The 27,959-nt window shown below is 45.4% G+C and overlaps 1 protein-coding gene across 1 annotated transcript in view; it reads right to left on the reverse strand.

The window, feature by feature from the left end:
- The window catches only part of RYR3 (ryanodine receptor 3), a 504,534-nt gene that overhangs the window by 17,262 nt on the left and 459,313 nt on the right, over positions 1-27,959 (reverse strand). Inside the window, exons 73-93 of the mRNA XM_045822230.1 lie at positions 27,673-27,804; positions 27,107-27,219; positions 24,175-24,271; positions 22,430-22,536; positions 21,975-22,026; positions 20,983-21,039; positions 19,986-20,085; positions 19,756-19,835; positions 18,191-18,267; positions 15,604-15,677; positions 15,329-15,346; positions 14,823-14,903; positions 14,267-14,355; positions 12,988-13,116; positions 11,318-11,422; positions 9,542-9,623; positions 7,545-8,872; positions 5,607-5,665; positions 4,459-4,627; positions 3,258-3,344; positions 1,968-2,168 (exon numbers count right to left, since the gene is read on the reverse strand). Of these exons, the coding sequence (XP_045678186.1) occupies positions 1,968-2,168; positions 3,258-3,344; positions 4,459-4,627; positions 5,607-5,665; positions 7,545-8,872; positions 9,542-9,623; positions 11,318-11,422; positions 12,988-13,116; positions 14,267-14,355; positions 14,823-14,903; positions 15,329-15,346; positions 15,604-15,677; positions 18,191-18,267; positions 19,756-19,835; positions 19,986-20,085; positions 20,983-21,039; positions 21,975-22,026; positions 22,430-22,536; positions 24,175-24,271; positions 27,107-27,219; positions 27,673-27,804 (3,237 nt within the window). The remainder of the gene's footprint in view (positions 1-1,967; positions 2,169-3,257; positions 3,345-4,458; positions 4,628-5,606; positions 5,666-7,544; positions 8,873-9,541; positions 9,624-11,317; positions 11,423-12,987; positions 13,117-14,266; positions 14,356-14,822; positions 14,904-15,328; positions 15,347-15,603; positions 15,678-18,190; positions 18,268-19,755; positions 19,836-19,985; positions 20,086-20,982; positions 21,040-21,974; positions 22,027-22,429; positions 22,537-24,174; positions 24,272-27,106; positions 27,220-27,672; positions 27,805-27,959) is intronic.

The raw sequence follows: 27,959 nt of genomic DNA on the forward strand, positions 1-27,959 counted from the left end.
CATATACCTCATACTGCCCCTTTATTTCCAAGACAAAAAGAAAAAATTTAGATCATGATTTGTAAAGAGTTACTTCTTGCTCTTTTTTTTCTTTAAAACAATAAAATGACACTGAGGAAATCAAAGACTAATGATAAGAAGACAGCAAAGGCTAATAACAGGCATTGTGAGGAATCCACGATGGCTGTCAGTTAATGGATGATGTGGGAGGGGAAACAAAGATAAAGATAAAGCTACGCTGACTAATTTCTGCTGTATTTTGAAATGACTCTGAATAACAATGATAATGTCAAGTTTGAGAGCCGTGCTGATCTCTGGGATTCAAAGCATTCCCCTCAGTCTTCTCGGAGTGCGTGCAGCTCTGTGAGCAGGACTTGCTCTCAGTCCCGAGGCAGCGCTCCTCTCGTTTGCTCTGGGTCAGCAGTGTGTCTGCGTCCCCTCCGACAAGATGAGCTCGAGGATGGGGACCTGCGGAATGGGAGCTAACACCCTGGAGTTACTGTGTCTGACATTCTGAGTACTTTTACACATGTTAATTCATTTATTCCTCCCAGCAACTGTTAGGAGTTGGTGGTAGTATTATAATACTCATTTTTACAGATGAGGAAACAGAGGAATGGTGAGGTTAAGTGGCAGATATCTGAGTCCAAGCCAGGCAGCCCAGCTCCAGAATCTGTGTTTTTATTGTTACAGTGGGGTCCTCAGTGTGGTTTAGGGTACAGGGTCTCTCGCCAACATGGCAACTGAACTTTCTACATGATACCATGGGTCACCGGGAAAGTGAGGGCCACAAGAATAGGGATCTATTTCCTGGATTCTTCCCTGGGAGGAGATGGCTTGGTAAAGAGCCAAGGAGGCTTCCTACTAAAGAGAAGAAAAAATATAATGCGAGAAAATGCGGTGCTGTGGAAAAGGACTTAGAACACTGAAAACAGAGGGACTGAAGACTGCCGTGCGTGTAGCAGTGTCTGAAGACAGCCCCAGCGAGCCAGGCCTCCAGTATTCATGCCTCTGTGCAGCCCTGCTCGTCCCCATCGACAATAAATCTGGGCCACCCCGGGCCTTGCTGTCACCGAAAGGCTTCAGTAAGAACGACACTGTGGCAGTTCCGGGCCTGGCTTCAGGAGAGCTAGCCACTCTCACTTTTGTGCTCTTTTTGGAAACTCCAAGGCACCATATGCAAAAGTGTAGCTACCTGGCTACAGAGAGAACGTGGAGAGGCCACATGGATAGGGCAATGTGCTGAGGCTACATAGAGCTGCCCAGCTGCCCCAGCAGAGCCCAGACTGCCAGCTGGTACCCCTGCACTGTGCCAGGCATGAGCGCATGCCACGGTAGACAGTCCGGCCCTGCTGAGCACCCAGACAATTGCTGATGCGGCCACCTCTCACATGGAGCAGGTGGACGGCTCCAGTGTGCCCAGCCAGTCCGCAGAATCAGAGAGATACAATGTGTCACTTTAAGCCACTAAGTTTTGGGGTGATTTGTTATACAGCAATAAACAGTAACTGAAACTAACTTATTAATAAGTTTTCTTCTGATATGGCAAATAGTTAAAACCTAATAATTTTTGAAAAGTCAAAAGCATTTTTACAAAAACTCCAACATGAAAGATCGCAAGACACTCTCATCACCAGCTCCACGTGTGACTTAGCCTGATGATTCTAATTGTATGAAATTCAACAAATGGTGCCTGAAATGGGACTCACAGTGCAAGGCTTCTCCAACTAGACTGCGGACACTGAACCCTGGGGATCATGTTACATTGCGGATTCTGATTTAAAGAGCCTGGGGCAGGGCTGCAGACAGCACGGGTCTAACCAGCTCCTGGGTGATACCCCGGCTGCTGCCGCCCCACGAACTTCAGCCTGTTAGAGAGGTCTGGGAGAGCGAAGGGCCAGCTGGGCTCAGAAGGGACGCTTCCTCCCCAAGGAGTCAGGTTGGATTCGGCAGCAACGGCAGCTCACCTTCAGGCAGTAGTAGCCCACCACACAGACCAGAGAGATGACCGTGTGGGCGATGGCCAGGGCCCGCAACGTTGGGGCCATGTACCCAGTGCTCTCCTGCAGGACGAAGAACACCATCGCTTCCTCCTCTTCCTCGTCATTAAAGGAATGCCACAGGTTCGCCACGTCCTCCGCCTCCTCCTCTAGGGGCTCTTCCGTGACCTGGCCCACGACACATACACTCTTAGAAACATCAGAAAGAGCCTCTGCCATGAGGTGAGCAACACTTTAAAGAGACAAAATGTTTGAGGAAAAGCAAAAATATTTTAAAAATTAGGGAAGCTTTACTCTATGTGCTATAATCTTTGTGCCTCAGGAGTATTCAGGAAGCATGTGTCGTGGCCTGGGAGGAGGTGAAGACACCCGCAGGCGTGCACACGTGGCATTTTCCGTTCTTTCTTGGATGCCACTGACACCCATTCATCGCTTTGACTGCCTGCCGTTCTCACACAGATGCCCCCCAAATCTACGCCTCCGTGGCTGCATCCTGCAGCTCCAACCGCCTGTGGCCACCTCCACCTGGAAGTGGTCTGCGGTCACTTCCACCTCGATAGATATGAAACCAAGTTTTGCCACACCGCTCTGTAAACTTCCATTTTTCTTCTACAGGCAAGAGAGAGCCATTAGTTCACAGAGTGGAAGGTGGAGGTGAGCAAAGCATGTTTTATAAAAATGAGATCAGTGGTTTTAAACAGGAAGGGAGAGAGTCAAGGTGAAATAGCCAGTTGAAGACTATGTCAAAAATCCAGGACCTATCATTCATTCATTCATTCATTCATTCATTCCATAAACATTTATTATGTGCCTACTGTGTCTAAGACCCACTTACCAGTGTTCAAACCCTTCATATCTCTTTTTCCATAGCCAGCAACTCCTGTTAGGTCTTCCTTGTACTATGGGTTCTAACATATGGGCCAATTATAATGGCTCTTGCTTACCTTCTTCCTCAAGGGAAGAACTGTATTACTCATTTTGAAATGTCTCAAAGTTCCTAATGTAGGGTCAAGGACATAGTAGATGACCAACAAATATTTAAAGAACTTTAATGAATAGAATAACCCTGAACTACTGAAAGTGTCCTAATTGCCTTCCCTTGCAAGCAGTCTGTCCATTCTTCCCATTGCTAAAAATAGTATCCTTTTAAGGAGCCAGTGTCTTAGAGATTTCACTAGATATTAGAATATCAGCTCTAATTTCTATTATTTTTAAAACAAATAAAGTGTAGCAAATAGCCTTTGAATGACGTATCACCTTGTAAAAGAGCAGGATGAAGTTGATAGCGAAGGCTACAAACAGAGCAAGGAACCTCAGGTTGTAGAAATTCCTGGCCAGGTAATGCTGAAAAGAAAAGGACAGGCAGAAGTCACAGAGCTCGGCATGGGGAAGAGAACTCCCTTCTCTTGCACAGATCTCTTCTGGATAGAAGTTTGTGCAGGACTAGTCCTGCTCTTTGGTAGCCAGTCTTCGAGGACAGTCCTGACCTTCTCAGGACTCATTTTTGGGAGAAACCAGAAATGGTGATTTAAAAAAATTTCTTTGAATGATATTCAAAGGAACTCTGCCCCAGCTTATCCCTCAGGGAACCAAATGCCAAACACACTACCTGCAGACTCGTGGTGCTGTGGAGGTGTGTTCGTGTGTGTGTGTGTGTGTGTGTGCATGCATTGAGCACTTCGTGCAGAAAGCAGTCTATTTGGACATTATGCGTGATCTAAGCTCACAAAAAGTCTCCTCTGCAGCTCTCACTCTGCATGCAGCCAGACTGTGGCCCCAAGCCCTTGGCCCTTTGTAAGTCCCAGAGGGGAAGGCCTCTGCCTCTCCCCTCTCAGGGGGCACCATTCCTGTTCTCACTGCCGTCTTCCTGGGAGAATCAGCACTGGAGGACTAGACTGGCAGCTGCATGGGGAAAGCTCTCAGTTTCTCTGCAGAGAGGGTTCTCACTGATGGTGCTGGGGAAGGTGTCGTCCTGGCCATCAGCAACTATACCTCAGTGGGCAATGTGTCCGAGAAAGAATGTCACAAGCTGTGCTGAGGGCTGATTGTGTGTGAAATAACAGCTTTTGAGGACAAGTGTGAGAATCTAACCTAACACAGGAGTATTCTTTTTGCATCCCAAATCATCCAATGACCTCTGAACTTTGGACCCCACATAACACACACATGTAGGGCCAGCTAGGAAGAGGGACTCCCTCTCTCCAAGAGAGCACGGGTCAGAGAGCGTGCCCACTGCTGGGCAGGGCAGCTGGAGCACTTGGCTTTTCCAGTCTATCCTCTTTTTCTCTTCCTCCAGCACAAAGGAAACAGGCAGATAAATGAGAAGAGGAAAAGAAGAGGAATGAGAAAGTGAGGAAGCATAACTAACCAAACGGTGAATTGAAAGCCATGGTCATTTCTCTGAGGTCTGCCTGGGCAGCTCCTGCACCAGAAGTGAGGCCAGGGCGGGAGCACTTACCAGCAACTTGGTCTGATAGATTTCCAGCCCTTTAAAGAAATTAGCCATGAAGGCTTCAGGCTTCTCGACTTTCTGGCCATGCCGTCGCTTCTTCTTTTTTGTGGCTTCTGCCCATAGAGCCTTGGCTTGCTCTTCTCTGGCTGGATCCTCCTTCTCCCCATCTTCCATGCTGCCGGGACAAGAAACCCACTCAGCCCAGAGCACAGAGGGAGGCCCGGCTTGGACGGGGAGACTGAACTAAAGAGAAATCTTGTAATTATTCCTTGTGGGCAGAAACCTCAGGGCATTATCACACCACAGTGCCTGGACGTCAGCTTTGCTCTTAATGAGCAGTGTTCCCTTTAAGGAGCTGTGGTCACAGGTGTACAATAGCTGTAAATATAAATTTGTAGTCTCTTTCTGAAATTTGGCCTAAGAACTCTTTCCCTTCAAAAAAGTCCTTTATTTTTTAAGACTTCATTTGAATTAGCAATAGTACCTATTCTCCAAGTCTGAGGTAGGAATTAAATGAGATATTGTGTAAAAGGCCTTAGCAAAGGGCCTGGCATGGAAGAGATTTTCACTACATGAGATATCATCATCAACATTATATGAAGTTACGAGATGTGGGTGTTTGCTGATTTGTTTGGCCATGTGGACTAGCAGTCAGGTCCCCATATAACACGCATACAGGAACAGCTATTAAGAGGAATTTCCATTAGAGATATTATTTTTTTAAAGATTTTATTTATTTATTTCTGGACAGAGGGGAGGGGAGGGAGAAAGAGAGGGAGAGAAACATCAATGTGTGGTTGCCTCTCATGTGCTCCCTGTTGGGGACCTGGCCTGCAACCCAGGTGTGTGCCCTGACTGGGAATCCAACTGGTGATCCTTTGATTGGCAGGCTGATGATCAATCCACTGAGCCACACCAGCCAGAGCCCATCAGAGAAATTCTGATCTACAAGTGAGATTATAATGTTAACATGATTAATAAAATGTGTTTATTGTATATCTGGGATTAAAGGAAATGTATCTGAGTTTGCAAAAAATTGATTTCTCGTGTTACTAGAAATCAAGTTTTCTATTTACCATGGCAATAGAATAGTGGATGCTATCAAGGACTATCTACTACAGGATTTTGAGTACTTAAAGCTGCCAAGAACTTACTCTGCTTTCTCAGGTTCTACTTTTCCTTCTGACTCATGGGCTGCTCTCATCTCTGCCGCCTAGACAAAAATAACAATCAGTGAAGATTTTCCCCAAATCAGGAGTTCATGGTGATGAGCCACATTGCTGGCCATTTTGTCTCCTTGGTTAGAAGTCCCAAAAGCTTTCTTTTTTCACGCATCTGCTTTTCTCTGGATCATGAACTGTAAGTGCCCTGCTGCTACATATCAAGGGACTCTGGAGAGATGTCAAGACAAAGATTTCAAACCCCAAAACTCTGCTGCCCTGTTATTCCCCTCAAAGAAACCTGCACTAGGACATTGTCAGAGCCGGGTGGCAGTGGTCCTACTGCCCCATGGCCTCAAGGAGAGATGGGACATGTATAATACCAGGTCCATCCCAGAACCTGCTTCTGTCAGACAGGGTACCTGCCTGGCCTTTGGTCCCCTTACTACCACCCCAATCCCTTGGACCAATGGCCACTGCACTGAGAAGAAAGGCCAAGCTCCTTACTGGAGTCTGCAAGAGCGATGCGATCATGGCCTTTCACTCTATCCTCATCTTGTGCCACTTGATTCGTTTCCTCCTACACCCAATACCCAGGCCTCATTTCCTTGCCTGGAAATTCCAAATCCTTCCCAGCACCAGGACCTTCACACCATCCATATCCTTGGCATGGAGCGTGACTGCTTAGCATATGCCTGATAACTTTCAGCACTTGGTTCAGGGGACACCTTTTCAGAAGCCTCCCTGACCATCCTATTTAGAGTAGGGCCCACATGCCCTTGTTCAGTTATTTTAGCATGTGTCACAAATGGTAATTATTTATTTGTTGTCTTCTTCCGTTAGAAGTCAAGCTCTATTAAACAAAAGAGCTGTCCTTCCTGTTAACTGAGTTCTCTTATCCTTGGAGCACAGTCTGGCAGGTAGCCGGCCTTGAATGAGTCCCTATTATGTATCAAACCCAGTCCATGCCCTGGGGCTGCACCAGGGAGCAAAGCAGAGTAAAGAAATTACTGTTGTAAGAACTCCTATGATTCTGATGCCTTCTTCCCCAACTCTCCAAGCCAGGTGAGAGTGTTGTCCTGTACATTCCCTTAGCACCTGGCATTCTTCCCTCCTAACATTCTTCACACTTACACTGACTTGTCCAATATCTCTCTTTTTCACTAAATTATAGGGACAATGCATTTCTCATTCACCACTGTATTCTCAGAACCAAAAACAGTGACAACCACATATTAACTAGTTAGCTAATAGTAATGTAATGAATGGATGAAAGTTGTCTTTGCGCTCTGATCTCTTCACACTTCTCTCCATACACTCTTTAGTGCTAGGCTGATGCTGTGAGTTAGATGCTGCAACAGAAGGAAATGCCCATGGCCAACGGTAGACCAAGGGCCCACATCCATGACCAAGGAGCTCCGAATTACTGTTATCTTATTCTCTTAATCTAGTCCACTGACTCAAAACCCAAATTTCATAAGAATAAAAGTGTCCCAATCATGACAAACTCACTGGGATGCTGTGCTAAATTATATCATATCAGCTGGACCTTCTGGGACACTGTAGACTTATTGTCTCACAAGAAAAGTCTCCTCCTGTGCTGGACCTGGTTTTCTGTGCTTTCAGTTCACGGAATAAACCTTGAGAACTAACCTTCTAATGCAAGCATGGAAGCGAGGTGAGTGTCCCAGATCGTCATGTTTGAACTCTACAACGTAAACTGAGGACGACTCAGCAATTAAGCACTGAGACAGCCATTTAAGTCTTGCTCTGCCAGACATGACAGAGCTGGAATTTTAAGATGGGGTAATCATAGGAGAGCTGGTCTCTAATACAGTGTTGGTTCTTAGGAACTTGGTGTCAGGACTGATGCAAAATATAGTGGGAAGTCTTCTTCTGGGCATAAAGGCGATGGGAACAAATCATGCTTACCTGCACTTTCCTTTTCTTCTGTACAGTACTCTCTAGCGTAGGGGGTTCATCTTTGCCAGCAATCTCAGAGAGGTCACCCAAACCCACTTCGGGCCCATGCTTTAAGCCACCTTCTTTCTTTGAGTAGAATCCAAAAAGGTCTGACATAATATCCGCATCTCCCTTCTCCCCCTTTATGAAGTGTACTAGTTCAGTGGAGACACCCGGCTCAGTCGCTTCTGCCCTCTCAGCCTCCATGGTGTCGTCATGGATACCAAATTGGGTTGGGTCAGGCATGTCCCCCAGGATCTTGGTCACCCTGATGTTCTTTGCCCTTTCTACAAGGCCCCCTCCAAACACTGTGTTCCAGAGGACCTGAATGATTCCTCCCAATATGGTGAAGAACAACCGGAACAGCCCCACGAACAACATCCAGAAGAAAGAGAAAAACACCTTTACCAGCTCCTTCACAGCCATCTTTTTCACCTTCCGGTATTGCTTCCTGAGGTTCTTCAGGGTTGCCCTCTTCAGAAAGTTGGCAACACTTCTCTTCACTGAGGCGCAGGCCATGGCAAATGCAGAGGCAGGCTCGGAGGACTTGTCATCTTCCTCTTCACCCTCGATTTCTAACGTGTAAGAAGAGCCTTCATCTTCCTCCTCCTCTTCTGGCCTGTCCACTGAGTCAGATTCAGAGATCTGAGATGCTAACTGCATTTCAAAGATGGTATCCTCACAGAAGTTCACAAACAGCTCCATCTTCTCCTGTTCTCCACCTTCATTGACAACATCAAAGATGAACTGTCGCTTAGATTCCTTCACTTGGGGCTTTTCCCATTGAGTTCGACTACATTCACTGATCTCAAAATAAACACGCTCAATTTTCTTGGCCCCACCCATAATCTCAATGCGTCCCAGGTATGGTTCAAAGTAATTCAGCACACTTTCCGCTGGGTCCAACAGGCACTTAAGGCGAGAGTCATTTGGCATGTGCTCTGACAGATTTGTCAATAGCACTGCCACGTTAAACCCTATGTCCTTGGCCGGCTCGTGGAACCGGTCTACAAAATCGATGTAGTTAAACATGTCATTCTCATCAGCTTCTGCACATGAAAGGAGAAAGTCAATCTCTGATGGTGTGTACTGTTTTTGCCCTTCCATGGCCTTCTGGAATTCTTTTTTGGAGATAATCCCTTTCCCATCTGGGTCATATTCTTTGAAGGCATCTGAGCTGGTTAAGTCTTTCAGTTTCAAGAACATGTCAAAGAATTTCAAGATCATTTCTACATTGGTAGATGACTCTACCAGTGTGTCAACCATCTGCTTGCCAATAGTTCCATTTACCACATTCCCTGTGAGGCAGGTTCAAAAAGACATACACATATATCAATAAATCCAAGTCGTGGTGTAACTGGTCAGGTAGCTATTTTTAGGAGACTTATGTGCCAACTCAGTCAGCTCTTTTCTGACTGTGATGATTTGGAAATGGGCAGGAGGGAGCAGCAAGCCATAAAGACTACACCACTAGGAGCCAAGGGGGATGGAGACAGAGGGGAGGAGGAGAGGACCACACCAGGGCCTTTTTATCTGGCCTGGGGCCCGGGAATCAGTTTTGTTATCAGATTGTTGGGGACACATAGGAATAAGCGGTGCCCCTCTTATCCCCTTAGACCTAGGAGGGTGACCAACTAGATGGCTGGCATACACACTGGCAGCCAGATGTACTGAAAAGCAATGGGGAGAGGGAGAGGATAGGGAGGAGCAAAGCTTGGAGGTTTTCCCCAGTTCATTCTGGCTTTCCTATTGACATAAAATGAGTTGGTTTCAGGCTTTGTCCTTCAGACCATGTGCCCCTCACTCATTTTTTTGTTGTTGCTGTTGCTGTGGCTGAAAATTTGTCTTTCTAACCAATGTCATATGGCATGAATGACCTGCCAGAAGGATAACCTGCGTGATTAGTATGGTTAGCACTCAGACCAATTACAGTTGTGTGAATGCCTAGTTATACCAAACAGCCCAACCTTCCAGGAGGGACAGAAGCATCACCACCATGTCCTGAAGGAGATCCAAGAGTTCCTTCAGCAGCTCGATCTGACTGGAATCCTAGAACAGAAACAGGAGATACCCCTGAGCTATCTGATCCCTCAGCACGGTGCGGGGCAGTGAGCAAGAAGAGCCTGCTCTGGAAATGTTAGGTGAGGGCTGCGTCAGACTCGGGAATAAGCTCCCTTCTTATTGTGAATGCGGACGTCCTACCATCCACTGTTTGTAGCGCCAGGAAGCTCGCTGTAGCAGGGCTCGGCCAATAGCATTCTTTTATCAGCACGTTGTGGCAGATATACCACTTGTTGTCCAAAGCTACTGGACAACCCAATCCCCCGGAGAGCTGTTAGGTATATCTAGTAGTTTGTTGTTGTTTTTCATACTGGAGAAATACAAATGAAGTTTTTGGGAATATTTTGCAATCCAATTCAGGCATTGAGATGAAATCGCCACATATGGGCTCTCCTTTTTTTTTTTTTTTTTTTTAAATGGATTAATTTAGGTTCTGGATCAATGTAGGTTCTCCTGATTCTAGTTGGTGGTGATCTGGGTGCCACTGGTCCCTTAAAATGTTATATAATCGAGGCTCTACCTCCGGATGGTTTTGATGCTAGTCTGGTTTCAGCTGCAGCACTGCAGACAGGGCACTGTCAGCTAAGGAGGAGACAATGCTTGGAAGATCTGCGGTGGGCAATCCGAGGGTGGGGTGAAATGCGTCTGGGCCCCACTTCTTTTACAGACTCTCTCTGTAAAGACAGTTTGTCTAGCTCTGTAAATTTCAGAGGGGTTTCCCCCACCTTTGCTGTGTGTCATAGCTCTGTATAAAACAGACGTGTGGAATATTAGAGCTGAAAGAGATCTCTTCTAACTCCCAACATTTTACGGATGATGAAGCAAAAAAACCAGAAAGGGAAGTGACTTTCTGAAAGTCACCAGTGAGGAGGTGACAGGCCCAGGCTCCTGTCCCCAAAGCCCCTCCACCGTGCAGCCACAGTTGGGCTGACACAGGGTGCAGTCGGCTGATGTACCACTGCCGAATTAGCAGCCCTCCCAAGAACTCTCTCCTCCCATAAGGCCAGAGTCAAAAGGGGAAAAATGAAAGGGTTAAACAGCACATTCCAGAAGAGAGGAGGCAGATGTGACAGCCTTGAACATTTTAGATACACATTATTTAAATCAATGCTGCAAATGTTATTCTAATCAGCCTGAAACATCCTGAAGTTCTCCCTCATGTGTTGCCATGGAGAGAGACGATCAACTACTACATAACACTCCATTTATTTGTTCATAACAAATGCTCTGAGCGAGTCTGGTTCATCTTGCCAGAGAGATGGGGAGTGAGAAGGAACGACAGAGACGGGGAGGGAGTGGGGAGCACAGGTGAGAGAGACAGGACATGTGAATTAGAGAGACATGCAGATGTCTGACAGGTCAGGTAGGGCTGGTAGACTGCTGTAAACTGACAAAGCAGTGACAGGGAAGCAAAGGGGTTAGCACCATAAAGGGCAGACGTGGAGGCAGTTATGAAAAGGGCGGTCGGGGGACATCAGGAAGGAAGCTGCGTCCATGCAAAAGCCTGTCTGGGGCAGTTCATGCCTGCCTCCCACTTAGACCCTTGGCGTTAAAAGTGAGACCTAATATGCATGGCATTTTCATCCATTTACCAAGCAGCTACATCCACAATGGGAGTACCGAGGGGTGGGGATTGACTTAGCATTTCACACCAACAGCTCACTGGGGACAGGCCACAGTACCTGTGAGAGTTTCATCTGCATGTTAGCAAATACATGGAGGAAGCCGACCACTGCGTCCCACAGCCTGCTGTGAGCCAGGCTCTGCTGGTTCCCAATGCAAGGGCCCTGTGGACAGGAGGACATCCCATTTCACTTAGACATCATGGGAGCTCTTGTCGCCATCTGGCAGAGCTACATGGAGAATGCTATGACCACACGGCTGTCTACTCAAGTTAAAAAAAATTCCCGGTGTTCAAATACTTTTGCGATTTTTTTACCATTAACCTGAACTGCAAGTATAATTCCATCTCTGACTATCTTTTCTGAAAGCCAAACACAAAGGGATGACAATTACCAGTTTGCCTTTTCCATGTTAATAACCTTTCCTATTTTTGCAGATCATCACTGAAGTAATATTTCTAATCCTGTACTTTCATAGTTTATTTTTCTCTACCCTTTAATCACTCTCAAATCACTCTTCAGTAAGGAATTTCCAAAGAAAACACTGATACTATCTCATGTTCTAGAAAAGTCTTGGCAGAATTCCCAGGGAAGAGGTGAGCAGGAGAAATACTGCCTGCTTCCCTAAGTCACGAAAGCTTGTTTAAAAATCACTGTTCGTGTTCATTTGCTGCCTGATCCCTAGAAACCTCTAGATGCTTTTGGAACAAAACCCATTGTGAAAAAAGACTCACAAAGCTTCTCCTTTACTTTTGGGTTAAGTGCTGCATGGGAAATTCTGAAGATTAGGATGGGCTCTGTAGGGAGCGAATCAGAGGCTTGTCAGATCTGTTCAAATCATCTTCACAAGTATTTCACATTCTGTGACACTTCGGATGAGCCACCTGTTCCTGGGTTTCTCTCTCCATGTTCTTAAAATCCTTGGGTGACCAATTTCTCCCTTGAGGATCAGTCTCTCCCTTAAAATCCTCCTTTTCAAGTTGACAGTCTTAGTTTTGTGTTTATCTTAGTAAGCAAATATGATATGACTGTGCCAGTGGGCTCATCCTATGGCTCATGTCACTGACGACTGTAATATGGCTACTGATTTTATAGCAAATTACGCCCAAGTACACCCTCTATTCTTTCACAGTGGCTGGACTTCTGCAGGCAATGAGCAGAGAAGGCTGTGAACAGAAAAGGAATGCTGCAAGATCTAGACATTCAACCTGAACTCCACCTGTAGACTCTACTGCCAGTGCACATAGCTGATGCACTTTTGAAGTTACCTCTTCCACAGAGTTCTTTTCTGACATTCATAGCATCTTGTAGATTCTGTTTTTAATCTCAAGACTCAAAGTGACATCATTTACACCTTTATTCCTTCATTGTAGTTATCATTTCTCTACTCCACTGTCCACATTTACCTAACACCTATGATGTGCTAGATCTTATGCTAGAAATGAACAATATTAAATTAAATATGAAGCTTTTTGTCTGCAAAGTTTTCAGTCTAGGAGGGAAAGCAAAATGTAATTAGATAAATGCAAGTATGGTGACACAATGAACAGGTCACAGCCTCATAGAGTGTAGGCAGGTACCCTTGGTTCCCATTTACAGATGAGAAACATTGCCAGCAATAAGGCTAGATACACAGTCATATGTGCACCCAATATTCTGCTCACAAGGCAGAATTTGGGGATGTTACAGGTGTTCTCTTTGTTTCTGAGCATGCATTCTGCAGCACATACCTGGATATATTCTGTAAGAGAATTGAAAATCTGCTTGGTGACCACCAGAGCTTTGGAAAAATTGTGCTGTCCAGACTCATCAATTATGTCCTTCCCTGAATAATACCAGTAGAAATCACTGATTGATTCCTAAGAACAAACAAGCAGAGTTTAACATTTCCTAGGAGTCTGTCAGTGCAGCTAAAGTCAACATTCAGGAAGAGCACAAGAGAATCCTACATCTCTATGACCTCTTCACTATGACAGGAGCCTGGGGCTCCGAGAAGAACACGCTAGCTGGTCCCTGGCATCTTTGAAGGAAAGAGGGCGCTCCACAGGAAAGTACAACTAGGAGAGAGGTCAGCTGGACCTGGGTGACTATGATATGAGACTTTATTCACAAGGAAAAATGTGCACCATAGATAAACAATGATTATCATACAAATAATCATAGTATTACAACATAATAGCTAACACTGTAAATGCCAGACATTGTTCTGAGCTTATTACATACATTAAACCTCTCGGTCTTTACTGTTATCCAATGGGATGTTCCTACCCATTTTATAGATGAGAAATCGGAAACACAGGGAGGTTAACAGATCACTCCATGTCATAAACTGTTCAGTGACAGGAGGGGATGAAGAATCAACAAAGAGAAAAGGGAAACCTTTTTTATGTTTGTGTAGGGTTTTTGTGATATTATTTGGATTTTTCTTCAGAGAATTAAATCAAGTGACTTCGTAACACCTTATTCCCACCACTTTCTGTGACTTTTTCCTGGTAAAGACTCTTTTCTCATTCACAGGTTGTTTTATTGCTGTCAGGCATTATGGCTAGGTTTTCACTGGCAAAACTAAAATACACCAGCATTTCATAATAAATGATATAGTTTTAAACCACCTCCCCCAGGTCAGTCTTCAAACATTCCAATACACATTTTATGCACAAATAACTTTGTGCATAATAACTTTGCACGGTCCTCAAATAACTTTGTTTTGTTCAATGTTGTTTGGCTATAATATTCATGAGATGCTGTAGGAACCTAACTCTAACTTACATCGGTTAGCCTCTGGCAATACTGGTTTCATTATATGTCATTTCACACTTAAAGTAGTAGAACCTATTGATGCTATTGGGGACTTACTGCATTTGACTTCCTATAATTGTGTGGACATAGATCACAATACTGCCTTACTGGGGTTTGATTATCGCCTGGGCCTCCCTGACTCTGTGTAACCAACTGCCTTTAGCTTTTGGAAGTGAATCTGAGACATGCCACCACCCAAGGCCCACTCACCTGAAGACGCAGAAGGTAGTCCACGGTGCTGATGATGATGTTCACGGTGGTGGTGTTACCCATCTGAGTTCGCAGGAAGTTCTGAAAGTCTGATAACACCAGGGCCGGGTCAGATCCGGATCAGAGCCTGTCCCTGCCATGCCTAGGGATCCAGTCATGCTCTCTTAACTCAACTCGGAGAGGCACACCATGTGAAGGACCATGCAGGGCCACCCTGTTTGGGGCTTGGTGGACCCTGCAGGACAGAGGTCTGACCTGAGCCCTCCCATCCTGGTGACACTAGAAACTGGACCTAATGAGCCTTGAGGGACTTGACAGAAGGGCTTGGTGTTTGGTTTGACCACCTGAAGATTCTGGAAGCAGCTCAGCCTGGGTGGCACTAAATGACTTTAGCCCTGAGTTAAAGGTCATTTTACATAGAGTTTCTCATTTAGGAATGAATTAACTGTTGTCCTTAAGTTACCAACTGGTTGCATTCAGCATGGCTTCCTGAACTGAATCATAATTTGGCACTTGAATGCTGTTTTCCCTTGACGAGTTAATCTGTTCCACTTACCACTGTTATGTCCTTCACAAAGTAACTGTAGGAATCTAAAGAGATCTCGTGTGAACTCATCATTCTGGAGTACTTTTTCACCTTGAAAACAGAGGACACTGGTGAACATTGTTTGCTTCTAAACATAGAACACCTTCCAATGCAAATGACTGCAAAAATGCTAAAGAAGCTGTGCCGGAATGGTTTGGAAGGGAAACTCGGGATGAATGTGTTCGACCCGATCAACCTGGAACTGAGGCTGCACAACACAATGACCAAAACAGAGCTAAAACATTTAGCTGCAGGGCTAATTTGTAAGGTACACAACCAAGCTAGCAGCAGTAATGATTCACAGACCAAAACCCATGCTTTCCAGATGGAAGGATCTTGTTTAATTAAACATCGAACTGCTGAGTTCAACTTGACATGCAACCTCCAAGCCTAAAAGGTGTTGGAGCTGAAACAGTTAAATCGGATGCCTCAGGACTCACACATGGTAGGAACTCAGGTTAGCAACTCAGACTTACCACGCTCACGAACAATGACTGGTTATAAGAGAAAAACAGAGAGAGAGTACAGGTAAGATGACCATCAACACCACACTAACCTGTCTTTAGCTAAGACTGGCTCTTTGAACACACCCAGCCTGGATGCTGGCTTTCTCAGAGTTGCTGATGGAAATATTTTGCTGACACAGAGCAAGTCCTTGAGGATTAAGAACAGTGAGCAGGGCCTCTAATCAGTTATAGTTAAGATTTTTTTGTCAGGAGGAGAGTGGCCTTCACATTCATTATTTACTTACGTGTTCCTTCCTCAGTAACCATGCCCAGGCCTTCAGCTTTGTTCTGCCTCTCAAACGCATTCAAATCAAGGACACTTGAACAGACAAAAGAAAACAAGGTTCAGGGCTGCGTGCACCAGGGAACGGATTGCTAACGTCAATGTACCCACTGACTAAGAATATTCTGTCCTTGTAGCATCATAAATGCACCAACGCATCAGTGTGTTTGAGTCTCGCAGCTTTTGCACCAGGCAGTGTTGCCCAAGGAGGCCTGGAGCTCACGGGCCTGGTGGCATCTGCAGAGAGGGGCAGAAACACTGGTGGTGGCTGTCGTTGTTGGCCAGTGTGAGTCCTTCCTTTCTTAGGGATGAAGACTTAGAGAGGCTTTCCAAATAAAGAAGGAACCATCTGTCTTTAAGTTTTTCAAGACTTAAAATTTACTTTAAGCTGCACTACTTAATATTCATGCCCATGTTTGCCTACTTTCTCTGAGGATCACAAGGAATTGTGGCTTTTAGTGCTTAGGATGAATACTGATGCAGAAAGCTACAAATTTCTGAATTTCAGAGGGCCACACCCTTAGGGTTCTTGTGTCTTTTAGGAGCCAAATAGTGGGTGAGATTAAGCTTTCTAGAGGCAATGGTGTTCCCGAAACTTTGACAAGTTGGCCTTCATTTTTGTCCCCACTGTCCCCACCCTGCCCGGTCACAGCCATCAGCAAATTCTAGGTACAGATTCTACTTAGTCAGAACCCTTGTATGACCTCAAAACTTAACCGTGAGGACACTGTATGATCATATTATTTCCAACTGGGGCTCATTCTATTTCTCTAACAAATTCCAGCTCCCAATATGAAAATTTGAAAGAACATAACTCTCACAAGAACATAGCTCTCAGGGAAGCTTATGGCGGAATCCATTAAAAGTCTACAAAACCTTGCCTTCCTTTTACCACCGGGTAAAGGAAACGACCATCAGCTTGGAAAGATGTTAGACAAAAATCCAGTACCTCTTTTCCCCTTTGAGGGAGTCATAAACATTCTGCAATTTAGATGAATTTAAAAGAAAAATCAGTGAAAATTCCTACTAACATCTTGTTGGTTCTGCTGTAAAAAGGATTTGTTCAGTAACACAAAAGTATCTGTTTACTTTGACCTTGCTGTCAAGGGAGGACACTGTGGAACAGACGTGTGGACAGAGCTGCTCTGCAGCAGCTACTCTGACTCAGGGGACGATCTATGCCACACACATTTCTGACCCCCGCTCCATCGCAAAACTCCCATTTCAAAAAGCTTGAATTTATGTAATGATTAAATGTTTTGCAAATAAGTATTGTTTTTATAATCAGCATAAAACTACTAAAATGCCTTACAACTTCTGCTACAACTCAGTTGGCCTGTAAGGGCATGTCACCTGTCCTTCCAAGCCATCATTAGAAATGAGTTTAGCAACATTAAGAACTGCTGACCACCAAGAGAACTCTTTGGAATTTAACTGAGAATTTTTGAGCAATATGGAACTGAGCTGCCTTGCTTTTTGTCATCTCAGTCCATGTGTGCGACTTTACCCTCAGTGAGTCAGGTCTGGCAATATTACATTTTCTTTCTAAGAGAGATAATAAAGGAATTGGCTGTCAGTGAGGAGGAGGAATGCGGGTAAGAACAAGGGATTGCATTGCAGCTCAAATATGCTCCCTCCGGCCCCAGGGCACAACACTTACCCAGTCAAATAAGGTTAGTAAAATTACAAAGTCCATCAAAATAAAGGCTGTTCATCTCCCAAATTTTGAAATGGAAAACCTAATGTTCCATTTTAAAGAATATTAATTGGAGGCAAATGAGCTAGGTAATAACTTTGAATCCTTTTAAAATGAGTTGCAGACTGTTCAAAATATATGTGAATATCAGACAATAGGCTGATGCTTTTTCTTAGATTTCTGGCTCATTTCTGAAATAAGTAAGTATGGTAATCTGATTTTGGTTACAAATTGTTCATTTGTCAGAGGTTCAGTCATGAGGGAAGGCTTACACAATTTGGTAATAAAAACAGAAAGTTTAATGCTTTGTTTCTAAGGCTATGACAAAATGTTCCCAAGTTAAGATGTTCCTCTGTCAAAATATGTACCTACCAAATATCTATTCAAATAGGCTCAAAGACCAGTTAAGGCAAAAGATTAACAAAATGCCTAATGAAACACATAGCCTTGAGTCATAGTGAGGGATTCCTCTTCTCTCCATTCTTTTCTGGTTTGACTTTTATGAGCATATATGTTTAGGAGAAACTTACACTCAGTTCTGAGGATAACAACATAACAAAAAAGGAGGTGAGGGGAATGAAAAAGCCAAACAGGTGTGTGTGTGTGTGCACACGTGTGCGCACACACGTGCATGTCTAATGGAGATGACATTCCCTTTCTGAGTGCTATTTGAATGTCACCCTGAAAGCTGGGGGAACAATGCCCATTCATCCTCTTCCCCTTCGAAAGTAGGTGACACCTCTCTGAATAATTCCATGACAAGCCAGTGTATTTGGTGCCCTCCTCCCCATTCCCCCTTCTCTTGAGTAGTGAAGAGTTTAAAAAATGCTGTGGGTAGTTTTCCCATATTTACCTGCAAGACTGCATAAGACCAGAAAGGCTCTGAAAGAATCCAGCATCCTTTTTCTCCTTTAGGTAATCTAACATTTTCTGCAAGGGAGACACATTTTAAAAGGAAAAACAATGGAAACTATGCTGCAAGTTTTGACCCCCCTACCTGTAATGGAGAAATGGCACAGTCTTAGCCAGGCAGGCACACTGACTCAGATCCAGGTGGGGGTTGGAACCCCAGGCAAGCATCAGAACCACCTGTGGACTTGAACCTGCCCTGTGTCCCCACCCTCTGAGCCCCACCCTCTCCTGGCAGAGCCTGAATCATTTAGGGTGGACAAATTTTATTTTATAAAGACCCACTGGTGTTTCTGCTATGGCAGCATAGTAGATCTTTCACATTCATGGATTCACTGTTTGAACTCTCTCCTACTGGGCACGAGCAGCAAGACCACGATTTAGTGATGCTCATGGTGGCTGAGGTGTAATCCGAACGGCTCAGGCAATGAGTCTGACGCCTGAAGCAAGGAGCTCAGCCAGCTCCGAGCCTCACTGAGAGCTCAGTATCTCTTCCACAGTCGGACTTTGTTCCTTCTGTTCTCAGCCACTGGGAAGGCAGGAACTTTGTGTGGCCTGGTAAAAAATTTGTTTCTTTGTTTTTAAAAAAGGCCCTTCAAGAAAAATCAGCTGGTGGAGGTTGGTGATGGAAGAGAGCAGACAGTGAGGGGTGTCTTAGAAAATGGTAGCTCTTCATGAGAATTTGTTTGGGATGAATAAAGGCTTGGGGAGATTATATTCAATAATGGTAGTTATGAGTTTGGAGGTTCTCAAAAGCCCTGGGATATAAGCCTCACAAATGCCAAGAGTATTTGAAATGTCACTGTCCACTGCAGGCAGAGGCTTCTGGGCAGAGCCCGAGTGCCCAGGAGACAGCGGAGCATCGCTGTCCTCTGCAGCCACTTCCGACTCGGATTGCTGAATGAATCCCATGTGCCAGGCACTCGGTCCCATGCTTCTGTGTTCCCAACTACTGTGGGTGGCAGGGTTTGTGTTTTTGTTTGTTTCTTGCTTGCATTACACACTGCTACACTCTCCACCCCTAGAACAGAGCCTGGGGGCTTCAGGGCTTCATCAGTGATCACTATGTAGGTGTTGAGTGGATGAGTGAACAAATGAATGGACAACAGGTGTGTGGGATAATGAACTCCACTTAACTGATCAGGCTCCTTGCTCACAATAAGGCAGCTAATCAAATGAGAAGTTGAAATAAAAATTTTAAGGCTTATGAAACTTCCTCTAGAGCATAATTGTGCAAAAAAATCAGCCACTGATGAAAAAACAAAATGTTTTTCTTTTTAAATGTGTGTAAACCCTCTGCATTAGGTACACATTTGTCTGTCAACACCCAGCTGGGTTTTATTTACGTTCCCAGCTACTCTGACATAACTGGCCTCTAAGGACAAACAGCAAAGGTGGCTCTGGATGGTCCCCTCTGCAGCAGAGTCAGTACCTCTTCCCTGAAGTGTGACAGTTGTCAAATGGGAAGACCCCAGGAAGTCTGCACTACCTCTGGGGAGTCCCCATTACCTGCTGCACACCCGCGTTGCCTCCGTTCAGAATGGCGATCCCCAGCTTCAGAGTCTCAACCACCATGGGGCTCATCTCACCTGTCGTGGTGAAATTCAACTGAATCACCAAGGAAAGAGGGTAAATCACGCCTGCTGGGCTTTACCAGGACTCTTTAATCAGGACTTCATCGCACAGTGTGAGCCCTCTGTGGGGGTTCCAGGGGCCCGTCCAGAAACCACGGAAACCACCTTTGCTGGCGCTGATCATCTGAAGGACCATCTCTGCAGCTCCGCGCTCGTGCAGCCGAGCCTGCTGGTACAGGGTTTTCTGCTTTTCCATCTCTTTTTCCTGGGAAACGTACACAGGGAATTCACTGCGGTGAGGTAAGTTGAGAGAGATAATCTTTACTTGCCTGAGGAAGGTGACCCACAGAGAAAATTTCAGAAGTCTATTTTTGGATGCTACTCAGCTTTCCAAACTGTCCACCCACAATTCACTCATATTTTCATGATTAATTTTCCACTTTTCATAGCAGAGGCAACACAGTCCATTCCTTTTTGATACCAGAATTATAGGAAGTGACCCCAGATTAAAATGTGTTTTCAATGTTGTCATACAAGGAGACCTGCTGAGTGGTTAGCTGGAATATACCTGTGTGACTGTCACTCGCCCTCTTATCTGGAATGTGCAGACTGCAGTTAACAGACACTCTGCCTGACATGGGGCACTGGACCGTCAAGGCTCTCCAGAACTGTGCTTATATTCATGTAGTTTTACTGTTGTTACTTTGTCTATAAAAGAGTACAAGTCAACTAATATGGTTTTATCTTGGGAGATGTAGGGGCCTGCACTGTTTCAAAACAAAAACTGCTGTTATTACATTTTCAGGTCAGTAGGGCAAAAACCATCCCAGTGTCTCCACTGCTCTGAATGCCCATTTTTGGATGTTTGAGTCTGTCCTTCTGTGGCCCCTGTTACTACCATACTTGGTACAAATATAAAGTTTCCCAGAAGAACAAACCTAGTGAGATGGCTTGCTGACTGACTGGCTGCCTGCTACGTTTCATCAGGCAGACAGGCAGACAGACAGACAGACAGACAACAGAACCACAGCTAATGTGTGTGCTTTGCCCAGGCAGACTTGTGTGTGGGTGAGCCACATGGCTAATGCCAACTCCCGCCTCTGAAGTCCCTACCGATGGGCTGTGGAGGGTGGCCCTGTCTTCAATCTTAGTGAAAACTTACTTCAAATGTTTTTTCCTTGTCCTCCTCCTCTTCCTCGTTCTCCCCATTCCGACAACTCTGGGTTCCATGGAACAGGGAAAGGAGACAGACAATCAAACTGAAGGTGAAACCAGTAAACAAGACTCTGTTCCACTGTGCAGCAGGGGACAGGATGCAGTTCACGGGCACCACAGGACCTTAGCACTTCGTAAAACCAGGAACGTTCTGACCACTGCAGGGCAACATCCCACCCTAAACACCATCTTTGCAGTTGCCAAGAGGCTCAGAAATGAGAAATGGGAACACTGAGATCACGCAATGAGAACCTCTCTGGTTTAGACCTGAACTGTTCTACCTAGGAAAGTTCCCGTGTAAACTGGGAGACGGGAGTGCAGGGAGATCAGAGACATGTAGGTTGTTGACCCCCAAGTGCCGCTTCCCTCGGTGACCCTGTGGGACAGCTGGTAAAGGAACAGGTGCTCTGCACCCCAACACATCCTGCTTTCCTCCTGACATGGAGGTTTCCCACTTCAGAAGGAGCGGTTCCCTTAACCACTCAGCATTCCAGAGCTACCGCCCCTCTACATGACATAGCAACAATGTCTCTGGTCACACTGCTTCTTTTTGAACACTGGGATTTCCCTCTAGTTTCTGAGCCTGTTTCCAAATGTACTGAACTTCTTTCACCTACAGGTGTGTTTGAATGGTTGGATGTGTTCTGAATGCTGGGGGAAAATGCAAGGGCAGGCTGTATGTCTGAGCCCTGCAGAGCTGGCTTAGAATTGCCTGTGAGTCTAGCTAACATTGCCACTGTTTCTGCAAAGCTTTTCTTAGGAGGAGGGTAGAGAGGCTTACTAATGTCCCCCCCCAGCACGGCACATGAATTGTGTGATGGCTGGAGCTCACGTTGTGGCTGAGTCTCAGGCCTGCTGCTCACCCTGCCCGTGTCTGGGGCCTGAAGAGGTCAGGGGAAGACAGACAGCCGAGACAAAAGGCAGGAAACCCGGGCATACCTTGGCCATCATGCTGGAATAGGAGGTGTACAAAGGGTCATCTTCCAGTTTGCTGGAAAGCATAAAGGAATTATTTAGCAGGTGGCCTCCAAGGCCCAGCAGACAAGACTGAGAGCCACATAAAGCTTCAATGATAGGTACTAGTGAATTAATTAGAAAACCCCTACCCCACACCCTGATTCTTAGAAACCACCCTGAACATCTGAATTAGCATTGGCTTGATGGGTAATTCAGGGATGAAGGTTACAGTTTCTGGCTGCTTAATCTACAGACCCAGAGTCTGGTGTTGTGATGAGAGGACTGTGGCTTATGGAGTTTCCCTCAATGCTTCTTGATGGTCAACGTTAGGGCTGCGAGGAGGGCTGCTCTGATCTGGCCTCCCCTCTGCAGGCCCTGCCCCAGGGACACAACCACACCCGGGGCCCAGAGAAACAGGATGCTCTGACTTGGCTGACCTCCTCTCGGTGAGAGCATTGCGGCTAAAATGGAGAATGATCTGATGAAGTGGGTCTGGGTGCCTTTCCGTCTCCTCCTCCTCCTGCTCCTCCGCCTTGGGAGACTGCTACACAAACCAATGCAGACAGGTTTTAGGCATGGGTTTCAGCACGTGCCACACAACTGCATGCGAACAGAGAAGGTAAAGCGCAAGGCACAGAGTGCATCGGACCGAAAGCACAAAGAGAAATCACTTAGTTCTTTATCACTTACATATTTATTTCAGGACCGAAGCCCTAAGGATGCGAGGTTTGGCATGTGAATGTATCTATTTTTTTCAGCCAATCAAAGAAACATTCCAATTTTGGGGTAAAACAAAATGAAAGGTAAAGCCAAAGCCTGCCCACAGGGGAGGAGCTCCAGACCCCAATCAGCAGAACTCTCATGCAAGCTCTGGGCACCCGCGTTCAGGAGGGAAGCCCTGGAGAGTCACCCGAAAGGCAGGGTCTCTCGGCCCACACCTGGCACTTCTCTTGGAGAACTGGGCTGGAGATAGGGATGGGGCAAGAGTTACAAAGCACCGGGGCCTTTGGGGGGCTAATATTGTTCTAGACTGAACCCAGATAAACATTTCTCTTTTTTAATCTCACTCCTGACTCTAAAAATCTTGTTGTTCCTGAGAGATGACACCTGGAGTTGCAAGCCTTACTGTTTCTCCTCTTACTGAATCTTTTCTCGATCTCCTTTTACAGAAAGGGAGATAGCAGCTGGTGCCAGAGGTAAAGTGAGCTTTCTAGCACAGCCAGCAGGGTGCGCCATACCCAGTAAAGTGGTGAGAAGTGCACAGGTTGTGGGAATGGTTCCTAAGAAGTGGATGGCTGAAACAACACTCATTATCAAGGTCATACTAATCAAGAGACTGGGAAAACCAAGAAACTGTCTTTCTCCCTGACAGGCACTCACTAAAAACAATGAAGGCCATAAAGACAAATGGAGGAAAAGTAGGGGAGAAAGGGGAAAAAGAGATAAGCAGAGGAAGAGAAACAGAGGGAGATAGGGAAAGATAAAAAGAGAAAGACATGTGAGAAATGGTGAATATGGGAAACACAGGGCAAGACTAATGGACAAGAGAAAAATGAGAAACAGAAATAAAGAAAAGCAAACAAAAAAACAAACAAACACACAAACATTAACCATGGGTTGGCCAGAGGATAGAAGGGTTGGTTTTCTTCCTGAGCTGGGATGAAGCTCTATGGTCTGCTACCACCAGCTTTCTCCCCTTGCATGCAATCGTAAGGTGTTTTCAGCATGAAGTCCATTAGAGAGAAATGGGGCATGACAAATTTTCTGAGGGCCAAATACAGAAATGTGAGATGCAGGAAGGGGACTTAGATGTGCCTTTCCTAAAGCTGAGCTGTGACCACAACTGCAGGGCCTAGACCAGGGTGGGGTGGCCTCCTGCAAGCACTGGTGCTCAAAACTTAACAGCATCAACTTTCCACCGTGCGGCTGTGCATCCCAAGAAATATTAGTTGTTAATAATGATGATGAGGATGATAACAGTTACTAGCACCTCCAAGTGAAATTCATCCTTTGGCTCTTAACAACCATTAGCAGGGCTTCCCCCGATAATTTATACTGTTAGTTTCTTTCAAATTTACACACTCAATTTTTGTGAATCTTTAACTGTTATAATGCACACACATGAATACAAAAGTCAAATTCATTCACACTCATATCTGCTCCCAGTTGAGTCTGTACTTACAGCCAAATCCTGTACTAGTCTCTCTTCAAAGGAACATTCCTCTGTTTCTATCCAAAATCTCTGATAGCCATGGAGGAAGAGGTTAATAGAGCGGTGCCTGAGCGGAAGGGGTGAGAGTGAGGTCAAGAGGGATCCACGGGACACCTTATTTTAGTTTGGGGGTGGTTAACGTTAGTAAGCAGAACAGATTTTTGTACAATTCTTATCTTCTGATTGGTCAGGGTAGCCTCTAGCACACTATAAGCACTTATTTCAAAAAACCGGAAGCCTCTAACATAGTGCTTCCTGAATGTCTGGGTCACCTTCTGCATGACTAACAAAGGTGAGAGGAAGATCTGGAGGTAACCACAATCCTACTCTGGTCTTATGGGGTCCTTATCACACTTCCCCTCTAATGAAAAATAATTCATTAGTCCAAGACACGGTCCAGAGGTATTTGTTTAATACGGCAATTTGACTATTCCTCTTTGCAGATCACATCTCCAGGTAATCCAGTCCAAATCATGCCGGTGGTGAGTGAGTTAGTCTCAGATATACTGAAAACAGCCAAGCTCGGCTTCTTTACCGAGCCTCCAAGGAATCACAGCTGCAAGGTGCTCCTGTTTGTACTTCGGAAGTCAAGTCTTAGGAAGGCTTGGGCGAGCTGTGCTCATTAGCATAACTCCTGCTGCCTCAGGGACTCCAGCTGAGGCCCTGGGGCCTGAAAACACTGACTAACTGGCACAGCCACCGGCTCCCCAGAAGCCGATTGACTTCTGGGAATCCTAGCCAGGGAGCAGCAGTTAATTGGTTACCCAATGTGAAGAGAGTAGTGAGGAGGAAGGAGAGAAAAAGAAGACGGTCAAGGCCAGAGTCATCAAGACCTGGTCATTGCTTCTGGCAGAACACAGCCCTTTCTGTCTTTCTTTAAAATCTGACCAATCAGAGTTGTTTTTAAAAAATTGTACAAATTTATGTCTTTATGGTAATGTTAAATCATGGTCAAGAAAGGAGGAGTGTGCAGAGAATGAGCAGGTCCCTCCACAGGTTACATTACCATTAAAATGGGTATAAGCCTGTCATACTGAGTTTTTTCATTAACCTTTTCCAGCCAAACCCGTTGAAAGGTGATCAGGAAGAAATTGTTATTTTTGTGTCTGGGGAAAAGCATACAGGTTTTCTTTTAAAAACTAACATCAGAGAAACAGTTTCCACACAATAAAATCAATCCCTTTAGCCCTTCAGTTTGGAAGATTCCATGCAGTTTACATGATCACAGCATGGTAAAGTGATGTGGTCTCCACCATCAGCTCCTTAGACAGTTTCTGCTGTTGCTGTTACGACGCCTCCTTACTGTCCTCCATGCCAGCAGGAAATCCAGGGCAACCCCCCAAAACAACTGGGTTAGGGGATGACCACATTTCATCAAGGACATAGTGAATCCCTGAACTTACTATTACTGACAGAAGGGTAGAATTGCTGAGGGAGCAATCAAAATATGAAAGGGTGGTACTAACATTTTCAGCGGATTTAGGAAGAAAAATAAGGCTTGTTTTTAAGAGATGGAATTTCTGCCTAGCTGGTGGAGACATGCACTTAGAGCGGAGCACTCCTGGAGGCCCAATCAGTACAGCATGAGGCATGAAGCTCCACCAGAGGGGAGCGTGAATGCCTTCTGATGTTTCGTCTCGTCTGGAAGACAGATAGAAACCCTATGCATTTTTGCTCTTTCTACTGGGCTATGAATTTCACTTTTTTTCTTTTTGGCCAGAACTTCAGCAGCCTTCGTGCCCATGACAGCTTGACTTAAATTTTCAGCTTTTTATTAATGAATTTGGCCTGATTCTGCGGTGCCTGATCCCCTTCCAAAGGCACGAGTCTGTTTTCTCAAGAGAAGCATGTGTGTGTCTCAGAGGACATGATTCTCCACCATTTCCAAAGCTCCTAACTAGGGAAGCTCAGATGGCTAGTTCGCTCCGGACAGGGTCACAGGACACTCTGGACAAATGATGGCCAAGGTGCACAATTTGATGAAAGCAAAATGTCAAGCATAGGAATGGTCCTTGCACTGACATTCCAAACAACAAAAAACCTACATTTATTTTCATGTGATTCAGAATGTTCTTGTCCAAGTGAGTTTATTTTTCCTAACCAAGTAAGGATGTTTCTATTGATTTGGAAGTTGATGAAGCAGAGGCAGATACTCATTTACCACTTTGTTTATTAATTGTGGACCTGACCTCACCAATTCTGAAGTTACAGGAGGATGGACTGCTGCCATACCGCTGTTGACAGTCTCAGTGCTCAGTGCTGGCCTGATCTGCGCTGAGAGCCAGCACATGTGTTCACACACATTCCAGAAAAGCCCTCGCGTGTGTTGGACTTCAGAATACAGACTAAACACCCAGACAAAGGCATCATGTCTGTGACTAGCCTCTTGGGACAGTGTCCTTTCTTCATCTTGAAGGCAATTACACAGTGCAAAGGATTCTCAAGCTACATTTCTGTACCTGCTGAGGAGGCATAGTAACTCTCATCAGCGTGCCTGAGCAGAGAAGTATTGTTTGATCTGTTGATGGAATTTAGAGTTAAGTAGCTGAGGAAACAGTTCCTTTTTTCCAGGGTGCCTTTACAACCTCACAAAGAATCCCACGTAGGTAAATCTAGAGACCGACCATGTGCGTATGTGGCTGACTTCACTGTACAGAACAGTGAGCTGAGGGAGGCATGGGCTACTATGGAATCTCACCTGGCTTCAGTTTTTATGCTTACCTGGATTGCCTCAGCAGGCCATTTTACTATAGGCGGCCTGTAATGGCTCTGTGGGTGAAGGACTCCAATTTTTACCTCTTGGGTCATGAGAGTTGGGGCCAGAAGAGAGCACAGCCTTGGGAGGATACCTTAATTCCCATCACTGGCTCACCATCCAGAGAAAAAATGACAGAATACTTGCCTGGGCAGGTTGTAGAGAGGGGCCATCCTGAAACAGGCCACCACTGCCCGTTTCCGCTGCTTAGACAGCAGTTTGTGCCAGACTGCCTTCTTGGACCTCAAAGGCTGCTCCACCTGAGAAGAGATTACACGGGGAGGGGAGCACAGGCTGAGAGGGTGGCAGAAGGTGGTCGCCTGCAGCCCAGACTTCTACCCCTGCAAGAATTTTGATTTCTAAACTAGTCAGCAAAATGCACCCATTAGTAGATGGTTCAGTTTGTGGAGGTTTTAGGTTTGCTTTTTTCTCTCAATTGTGTTTGGCTGTTTATTGCTTAACAGAAACCTTACAAAGCGGGAGGGGATGTCAACAGGTCATCTGAGCTAATGGCAAAAATTTGTAAAACACTGGGAGGGGAAAGAATTGAAGATTTTGCTACAAAGGTGACACAAGGGTGTGAGCTGGGATGATCCTTGCTTCTTGTTTTCTGTCTAAAAAGGGCACCCTTACTAAGAACTGAGTGAAGACAGGAGCTTTGTATTCTCCAAGACAGTCTCTCTTCCTCAGTACTCAGGGCAGATGCTCCTTACCTGTTCCAGGTGGAAGACAGCTGCTGAAATTCTTTGCACACGCTCCACCGTCTTTTCTGGATCAGAAGGTTCTTCACTCTTCAAAACATCCTTGTAGAGGTTCAGTTGCCACTTTACAGCTGGGTCATCAGACTGATAATTGAAGCACACAGGAGCCATCTCCAATGCCTTCTGTACTGAAACAGCCTTTCACTCCTAGCAGGGGCCCATAGTTACCAACACTATATTCTTTCTGTCACTGCCTCTCACTTATTTTCTCTATTTTCTTCTCCTGGAATACTGTAGAT

This window comes from Phyllostomus hastatus, unplaced genomic scaffold (assembly GCF_019186645.2).
Source record: "Phyllostomus hastatus isolate PE091 unplaced genomic scaffold, TTU_PhHast_1.1 phas_scaffold_501, whole genome shotgun sequence".
NCBI lineage: Eukaryota > Metazoa > Chordata > Mammalia > Chiroptera > Phyllostomidae > Phyllostomus > Phyllostomus hastatus.